The following is a 10,087-nucleotide window of genomic DNA, read 5'->3' on the forward strand; positions in this document are numbered from 1 at the left end:
TATTAAAAAAATTGTGTAGTATCGGATATTCAAAAGCATTATATTATATTGTGCCAATGCCCCGAACAAAATCACATCAAGTGTGAAAGTTTAGAGGATACTGTTTGTGTATGTGCAAGATATTTCTTATAATTCTGAATTTACAGAATTCTGGTAAGAAAGCAAATTCTTCCAAAGCAAGGTTGATTTTTAGGTACTTTAATTTACATAATATACACGCACCAAAGCATGCACAGGGTACATTACACTATAATTTGACCAGGCAACCTTAATTGGCAAACCCTCTGGCCAAAATATATAAAAGTCTTTTTTGGAGCAAACAATTACACATTTTGTGGGTTTTTTTTTGTAAGTTGCACATACTTGACAAATCTGCAATCGATAATTTGTTTAGATTATCTTCAGTTCTTCTGGTTATTTCAATCCTCGACTTAATTCTTGACTTAATTTACAGTACAAGTCTGTTAACAGACAAAGCATGGTGTCAGAGGGTAATAAATAGAATGCCGAGAAGAGGTACAGGAGGGGTGTGTGGCTGCTGTAGCTGTGCAGCTTATAAACCATATGAACTTCCTGTGTGAACAAGGAGGTGAGATGCAGAGTGTTATTTCTCTATATCCTTTTCTACAGCTGCCATGTTGTACAGTTTGGCTCCAAGCTCTTCCAGCGTCTCCCTCTTGTCCAGGTTTTGGTACAGTCCTGAGGGCACGTGGGTCAGTCCGTAAAGCAGGCCGTAGAGACAGCCAGCAATCAGACCTGTAGCGCTGCTCTCTCCTGGAACAGTGCAGTCAAGATTGATTGATTTATACTTGTATAATTGTATTAGTCCACCATATTTATCTGAATAGGTACATACATAAAAGCTTTGGCCATTCATTTAGGTTTGGGTTAATATTGAAACTTTACCTCCGTGAAACATGGCCCGCTTGCACAGCTCGCCCCAGTCTGAGCCGGCAGCCAGCAGAGCATCGTAGGCGATCATAGGTGCATCGTGGCCCCTGTGCCCTCCTCGGCCTTCTGAGCTCCAGCTCTTATACACCTGAGAGAGAGAGAGAGAGAGAGAGAGAGAGACGCAGAATACTTACTGACAACTAATTATATTATATTTTAAAATAACAGTTGATAAAAGTTAATACTTGGGTGTAAGAGTAGAGTAGGTCTAATCTAAAAGGGGCGTTCGAGTCAAACCGGGATTTTGATCGTGCAGGATAACAGAACATACAGTAGTTATGAGAGTAGGAACTCCCTTTATGTTTTACATCTAAAACGCTGGCCTCCCAGGAACTCCTTTAATGGCCCAAACATGTAGAAATGGCTTGGAGTGAGGTCAAGACTGTCTGTATGATATGGCAATAACTCCCAGTCAGTGTCCCTGTAATGTGGTGTGTATACTGTAGTTATCCCTCGATTCTCAAGGATCACACGTTTCATCCGCCGAATGTTTACAGGAACGACTGCAGCGGTCCGGACGTACAGCCTACTTAAAAACGTTTTCACCATTCAAATGTTTTGCTAAGAGTCTCTTCACTGTAGTGTTTTTTAAATGGGAGTGAAGTTCCCGGTTTGACTTGAACGCCGCTTGTATAATCTACTTGTCTGTGTCTATAAAAATCACAACTACATAAGAAACCTATTAATTGGTCATTTCATTCATTTATTCATCTACAGTAATTTTTTTTTTTTCCTGGTCAAAGTCATTGTGGATCTCAGGGACAATAAACCCAAAGTGGGGAATACGACCACGGTTGTCCAGACCATGCAGAACTCCACATAGACAGTAACCTGAGCTCAGGGGCAAACTTGGAGCTCAAAGGCAGTAACAGTACTCGCTGCACCACCACGCCACACCCACTGCTTCCAGTAGAGTGATTATTGTGTAGGATTGGTATGTACAGCTTTTTGTTTTCGGGCTGCTTTGCCCATGGGTGTGTGTGGACTGAATCACAATTGTTAAATACACCTACATAAAACCGGTTTATATTACTTTTATTAAATTAAACTGGATGGACCGACCGACTGTAACAGATCCACCGCCACCTATTTGTCAATTCCAACTTTGGAAACCTAAAAGGATGTGCTTGTACAGTAGATTCAATGATAAATGGTGGATAAAACTAATTAGGTCTAACCTTATCCGTCATATCTGCATCATATGAATCAGGGAAAAGAGGCTTGTTCTGTCCGTCCTCCTCAATCTCTCTTTCCTGTAGATAGAACTGCCACTTGGCTTCAAAGTAAAACCATTTCTCCTGGTACTCTGAAAACGGAGGGTGTTCAGACAGACATCTTATAGGATTACACAGTGTCAACAAAATATGATCGCTCTGCAGTACTTTGCAGGGAGTTCGAATGTACACTTTAATAGGAACACCTGCACTTTCTCATCATTCATTCACACAGAGATCCAAAGAGAAATATCATTAAAGCATCTCGCATCACAAAACATGCTGAACCTTGAGAAAGATCGCTAACAATAGCAGACTGTATCATGTAAAGGCATTCCTATTAAAGTGGCCAGATGCTTATATATATTACGTCTTGTCCAAAAGTATGCATACTCTTACAGTACATACTGATGCATAATAGGTTACAAACTTTAAATATATATTGTATGTACTTTTTTTTTTACGTGCGTTGTTCTAAGGGCTCCTCACCTGCCATGTGACGTATAGTCTTCCTACAGTATTCCTCAGCCTTGGGGATCACCTGCATGAGATCACGGCCCCAGGTCACCACCGGCTTGCCTTGGATTGCGTACGAGGCGAAGAGGGCAGTGCAAAGAGATCCCAAAAAGCCTGCACATGAAGGGAGTGTTGTGGCTTTCATTGTTCAGTTCTAAACCTCGTTAACAGGCATTTTAAGTGTATTTGTATTCAAGTCATTGTAGTAATTGATCCACTAAAGCATCCAACCATCAATAGGTCTAATAATTATAATCCATAAATAATAAGTTTTAATGATTAAAAGCCGTAAGAGTCATACAATAATGCCGAACAATAGGAAGAGGAATCACCAGGAACCGTTTATACGATATTATTATATTTATTATATTGCACAGTGTTATGTGCTTTTTTACAATATATTATATGATTTGCTTTGCTAATCTGTATTAGAATTTTATTAATATTCTGATTTATATATATATATATATATATATATATATATATATTTATTTATTTATATTAAAAAAAAATTAACTCATTTGCTCCTACCACAGTTCAGAGTACTACCACCTGTAGGATTATACAGGGACTGCAACATTTTACCATCATTTAAATTATAAATGTATTTTATAAAAAATATGAATTGCAATACAAAAGAAAAATGATATGTAACTAAATAATTTTTCCCCCATCTATACTGAACAATTTGTGTTTGAAATCACTGAACCGTAAGTTTTCCCAAAAAATTATAGGGGAAATTCCAGTTATTATCAGGACAGTGGTGGGTCAGGTGGTTAAATTTCTGGATTTCCGATGAGAGTGTGAAGGGTTCGGGCCCCACTACTACTGGGTACCCAATTCCCTATTCAACCCAGCCACTGCATGCAGGGCTGATACCCGAGCCTGGTTAGAAACTGGGAGGGTTGTTACAGGAACGGCGTCCATCGTAAAACCTGTTCCAGATATTGAGGATCAAATGATCCGATGTGGCTACACCTAGTATAAAATAGACAAAGCCCAAGCAAATATCAACAACAAAAGCTTATATTTCCAATACAAGGAAATGTGATTTACACTCCCACATGCGCAAACGACAGGCTTTTGGACCCTCAATTTCCATCAGTATTGTTCAAACTGATCATGATTAAGAGTTATAGATCTTCAAGTTTTGTATATAAAAAAAACATTTTAAGCGGTTGACTGATAAATTAAAAGCAGTGACTTGGAGCAGCTGTTGCTTAGTAACAAACCAAACAGAACATAAGAAGTAAGATGGCATGGGGTGATGGTGAGCGCAATCTTCCCAGAATCCATTTTGTAACATTCTGTGAAGATTGTGAAATTCTCATGACATTCCATAATACAGCCATAGCCAAAAGTTTTGAGAATGGCACAAATATTAATTTTCACAACATCTGCTGCTTCAGTTACTTAGATCTTTTTGTCAGATGTAAGATGGGAGAAGCAACCCCACACATGGACGGTCTCTGGATGCTTTACTGTTGGCATGACACAGGACTGATGGTAGCGCTCCCTTTTTCTTCTTCAGACAAGCTTTTTCTCTAGATGCCCCCAAACAATCAGAAAGAAAATAACTTTACTCCAGTCCTCAGCAGCCCAATCCCTCTACCTTTTGCAGAATATCAGTCTGTCTCTGATGTTTTTTTTGGAGAGAAGTGGCTTCTTTGCTTGTACAGTATGAGGGTGAGCGCTACCATTAGTCCTGTGTCATGCCAACAGTAAAGCATCCTGAGAAAATTCATGTGTGGGGTCGCTTCTCAGCCAAATGATGAGGGTGACTCTCAATTTTGCCCAAGAACACAGCCATGAATAAAAAAAATGGTACGAAAACATCCTCCAAGAGCAACTTCTCTCAACCATCCAAGATCAATTTGGCGTTGAACAATGCCTTTTATAGCATGATGGTGCACCTGGTCATATAGGAAAAGTGATAAGAAAGTTGCTTAGGAGAACAAAACCTCTAGGAAAACCCCCCAGACCTTAATCCTATTGAGAACTTGTGGTCAATCCTCAAAAGGTGGATGGACAAAGGGTGTGGCCCAGAAGTTGATTGACAGCATAAGGGCGAATTGTAGAGGTCAACACTGCAAATATTGACTCTTCGAATAAACTTAATGTAATTGTCAATTAAAGTCTTTGACACTTATGAAATGCTTGTAATTATACTTCAGTATACCAGAGTAACATCTGACAAGAAGATCTAAAAACATTGAAGAAGGAGACTCGGCCATGGTTGTACAATGTTAATAAAATGTCTTTAAAACTTTGTTCTGTGTTGCATTGCACTTTGGATGGTATTTTAAAAGCCTTCAGGGGTTCCAGCCATGTGGGAGCACTGAAGATACCTAGACCATGTGATACCTATGGGGTGGTTGTGGGTCATCCGGCCTATTTCGATGCTCACTTCCACCAGGGTGTCCAGTCTTTCAGGCTGCCAGTAGCGCATACCTACACACATAGCCTTCGTGGCGGCTCCAAAGCCAGAACCTGTTAGTATTGTCACAACAGATGGTAATAAATACACACAGAGCAATAAGCATCTGAGATCTGGTACAGGACTGGATGGATGGCTGTAATGGTATACCTTTTTCATTAAATGGCGTGTGCCAGGCCAGCAGGTAGTTGTAGGGTTTGAGGTAGGAACAAGCTTCTACCGTGCTGGGGTCGGGAGCACGACCTTGAAGGGACACCATGGCTGCTACATAGAGCCGCACAACCTCTCTGTACAAGTCTTCCAGACACCAGTAATCTTTGCGAAACAGCACAATCCAGTTACATTACACAGTCAGATATCCCCTTAAATTTTGCCAAATGATGTCAAACATCAGGACATTGAACACTGTGATAGTGTTATCATGCTTGGCATTCCTGGCAACTGGGTAGTAGTGTTTCAGGCTAAATTTAGCTGTGTGTGTGACACAGTAGGGGAGGGATACTTTTCAGGCATTAGTGAGGCTCATGAGTAGCCACGCACCCTCTATTCTGTCTGTCCACGTCTCTAAAACAGAGCTCATATATAGCTCGAGCAGGCTTAGGCTTCAGCTTCCCGAGGCATTATTAAAGGGCTTATTATGCAGTTAACCTCTTGCCCTTTACCAGACTCAAAGCAAACTAGAGTCTGCTGATTTGTCTCAGTAGGATTGAAATTTGAATAAGCAGAGACCTACTCCATGACTTATTCCTGCAAGGAGAACCACAGAACCCTTAGACCCACCAACGGCCAACACTGTCCAACGGATCGGGTTTAAGAACTATTCTCAGCTTGGTGGCAACAAGACAATGGTGCTTGGTCTCCAAAGACAATGGGTTTTAGGTGTTCCATGATACAGGATGCTGGGTTCTGATCTTAACCTCGATGTTTTAAAGGGATTAAGGATGGTGGGGGTATCCCTAACTTGGCTTATGCATTGCTGCAAATGAATCTAAAGCCGAAAACAACAGGATGAAGTCAAGTTCCATTCTTGTACTTATGAGCACACAGAGATAACAGGGCATGTGTCACTATTGTGAATACACATTTATGAATCTCATCAACTGTTTATGAGATCGAGTGTCTGCCTGCATCATCATCACCAGGGATAATGATATGGGTATGTGCGGTAGAAAGATTATTCCGAGATGTGTTATACACATACTGTATGGCAAAACTAGAGACACAGACTGCACTGACGACCACTGATCTTTCACAGGTTTAGTCATTAGATTTCTTCATAAAAGCAGTTTTTGTAATCTTAATATGAAAGACAGGATCAGTATTGGATTTTCTCATTTACAATAGGTGAAATAGAAGCAAGAAATCAAAAAAATGCATTAGTTTACATTTGTAAAACATAAACTCAAGTCAAATTAACTCACAAGAACAAACTATGATCAATTTTCTAATGGGAAATGTTTAGTTGGTAAACCAGTTTAGCTTCGAAGGGTTGTAGGTGGGATATATGGCCAACAACTGGCAAGACTGAGTATAAAGATTCCTATTCCTTACTTTTTAACTTTGACTTATTATTGCATAATTTATCCAAAAGTATACTCTTTAGTAATTGAACCCTTCTACCTAGGGGTGCATCCTTACCTGTAACAAGGGCCTCCGCTGTGGTCATGTGCATCAAAGCTCCATCACTCAAAGGCCAGTTTTCTGGATCCAGTTTAAGAGCCGCCAGTCCCCCAAGCTCCGAGAGCTCTTTCTGTATCTGAGACCCTGACATGCAGCCTTCCCAGCGGCCTTTGTAGTACCCTAGAGCATCTCCTACTGCCCCCAGGAGCATTGCGGCCTGGAATTTCTCCATCGGTTGCCTTCTAAACCCAAGCCATCTAAAAAAAATTCTTCAGGAATAAGCAGTAACTGATGTTCTTGGCAAGACTTTTTGCAAGACTTTCCAGGAGACTAAACTGGAAGTTTTTCCCCAGGCCTATCTTTGATTTGGTTTGACTACCTCAGTGTCCAAAAGCTCTACAGAGAACGGCTCAACCCAAAACCAGCAAATATCCCCTTCTCTCTGTCCCCTCCCAGTCACTCGTCCTAATAACCAGACACACGCACACAACCAGCAGGCTCTTATCATCAAGCCTTTTTTGTGTTGCTGTGATCAGGTGTCTCCTAAAAAGGCAATCCCCATGGAACTATAGCGGGTGTCCAGAATCCCGCAGCTGGTCCAGGATCAGCACTAAATCCCCTCCCAAAGCCACGGGCAAGCATGGAGTCTTAGCAAAGAATCAAAAGTCATCACTCTACAGTACATACAGTGCCTGGAATGTGGATGTACCGTATTTTAACTTCTAACATTTTTTGCAGAGTTTTATTCATTTGGAATGAAATGAACTGAAATAGGAATTCGGAATAGTTAGCACGATTGTTTACACAAGTTCTGATGACCGAAATATTTCCTCTAATTGGAACAACCGTTAAACAAGAAGTGGTTAAGCCTGGTTCACCTGCCAGCAGGCCATCAACCCTAAGCATGCTTACCGCTAAAGCTACACTGGATGGGTTTGAAACCGACAACTGGAGTAGGTTAGAATGAAAAGTGAGGTCAGCAGTTTCATCTTCATCCATACCACCTAATCCTGCATTCAGGGTCGCAGGGGGCCTGAAGCCTTTTCCAGGAGACTTCGGACAGGGACGGGGTACCAATCCATCTCAGGCCACAGACACACTATGGGAAATTTGGAAATGCGAGTTAGCCTAATTGGCATGGACTGAGGGAGGAAACTCACCAAGCACAGGGAGAACATGCAAACTCCATGCGCACAGAGGTGGGAATAGAACCTGATTGGGAATCGAACTTAAACCCTGGATTTGCAAGGCGACAGTGTTTAACCACTAAGCACCGTGGTGCTAACATCAGTTTCATTAAGATGTGGCAAGACTTTAAAATGACTGTTTACTAATTGTGTCCATTCAGTAACTCGAAGCTTAAATAATTTTGGCAGAAATAATGACCATAATGATGAGGATCCAAATCCACAAAGCTAATTCCTAATTGTCAAATGAATGATTATGCAACCAACAAACATCTTTTTCTTACAGTAGCTTTTACCCTTTGATGATGATTATACCATTATTTGTCACATGTATAATACTGTGCAAAAGTCTTGAGCCCCCTCATTGCTTCATATTTTGCTTCCAAAGAGACAAACCTTCTTGGTCTTGAGGAATAGTTCGCCAGGCTTCCTAAAGGACTTTTTTGTCTCTCACTGTACCTAAGCAGTTTCAGAGGAATGTTCTTGGTGCGTCAAGCAACACAGTGACCTATAAATAAATCAGGGATAAAAAAATGTGTAAAGAGATGATCAGGACACTGGTTACCATACTGGTGATGCTGAATGCTGAGGGGTTGGAACAGACGAGAAGGGAAAAGAGGTTGCTGCCGTAAACAACCATTTTTTAATTGTATCTTTAGGCACTTTGCATCCTGTCACAGCAAAACATTTGATCTTATATCTTTAATTTAAATTATATAATATCATTTTATTTAATACTAGAGAGAAATGAGGGGTTCTCACAACTTTTTTCCCCCCTATATTCCAGTTTGGAAGTTGGTGATAGTGTACATCGTCTGTACTGAACCAGTACACACTGAAATCATCTTCTCTCACACCAACTAACTTTGCTCTTCCTCTAGACCTCCTGCCTGGCAGTTCCAACCTCAACATCTTTCTACCGATAAATTCAGAAGCTCTTCTCTGGACATGTTCACACCACCTCTCTCCAAGAAAATCTAACAAGGGTTAGTCCCTCTGATGGAATCATTCTTGATCCTATCCATCCTTTCCACATCCAAAGAGAACCTCAACATCTTCAGCTCTGCTACCTCCAGTCTTTTCTTCAGTGGCTGGCAGTGTCTCCAAACCATAGATCTTAGAGTTTATTACTGATTCTGATAAAATAAAAAGATAAACATCTACGGAACCTATGTGTATGGTGTCAAAAGTGAGAGTTTAATGTGAACAGATAAAAATTACATTTTCTTAGATACTTTTTCTTAATCATAACTGTAAACCTAAACAGTACATTCAATCGTCTTCTACACCCCTTATAGACTATAGACTGGAGGCTATACCCGGAGACTTTTGGCACAAAATGGCACAGACTGGGCATACCCGGGACAGTGCGACAATCCATCGCAGGGCACGCACACATACACACACAAACAACGGGCAATTTGGGAACACAGATTAGCCTAATCTGCCTGTCCTTGGACTGTGGGAGGAAACAGGAGTACTGTACATGGAGGAAACCCAGAAACCACAGGATCAAATATATAAAAACGCAGAAAGCCTGAACTGTAAAGGCAAACTGAAAACTGAACGAAAAAAGAAACAAACAAACGAACACAATGTGATTACAAGTTGTTTTAATGTTTTTAATTTCTGGTGTTCATTTAAAGAATAATTTTCAGGTTTACTCTTTCAGGTTTAGTTATGTGTGAGATAATGCATTTCTGGATTTTATTTTTACACCCACAATTTACATTTTATGTGAAGCTGACAACATGGGACTAGTTTAGAGCATGCTACCTGATGGATATAGACTGTAAATAAAAATAAAAACAGTATTTTATGAAATTGATATTAAGTCAGCGTGGTGATACAGGGGCGGCCTGGTGGTGTGGTGGTTAGCATTGTCACTTTGCACCACCAGGGTCTGGGTTCGATTCCTGTCTCTGTGTGCATGGAGTTTGCATGTTCTCCCCGTGCTTGGTGGGTTTCCTCTGGGGAAACCAGTTTCCTACCACAGTCCAAAGACCTGCAGATAATTGGTGTATGTGTGTGTGCCCTGTGATGGATTGGCGCTCTGTCCAGGGTGTATCCCGCCTTGTGCCTACCAAGTCTCCTGGGATAGGCTCCTGGCCCCCGCGAGCCTGAATACAGGATAAAGCATTATAGACGATTAGTGAGTGAGT

At 40.9% G+C, this 10,087-nt stretch overlaps 1 protein-coding gene across 1 annotated transcript; it reads right to left on the reverse strand.

Annotated features, from left to right (window-relative positions):
• Positions 1-202: 202 nt before the first annotated feature.
• On the reverse strand, positions 203-7,126 carry adprhl1 (ADP-ribosylhydrolase like 1). Its single transcript, XM_053477404.1, has 7 exons — positions 6,757-7,126; positions 5,269-5,433; positions 5,046-5,171; positions 2,655-2,795; positions 2,130-2,257; positions 907-1,039; positions 203-774 (listed from the first exon to the last, which is right to left on the reverse strand). Exons 1-7 carry the CDS (start codon positions 6,968-6,970, stop codon positions 605-607), a joined length of 1,077 nt encoding a protein of 358 aa, XP_053333379.1. The 5' UTR covers positions 6,971-7,126; the 3' UTR covers positions 203-604.
• Between the last annotated feature and the right edge of the window lie 2,961 nt (positions 7,127-10,087).

This window comes from Clarias gariepinus, chromosome 18 (assembly GCF_024256425.1).
Source record: "Clarias gariepinus isolate MV-2021 ecotype Netherlands chromosome 18, CGAR_prim_01v2, whole genome shotgun sequence".
In the NCBI taxonomy this organism is placed as follows: Eukaryota; Metazoa; Chordata; class Actinopteri; order Siluriformes; family Clariidae; genus Clarias; species Clarias gariepinus.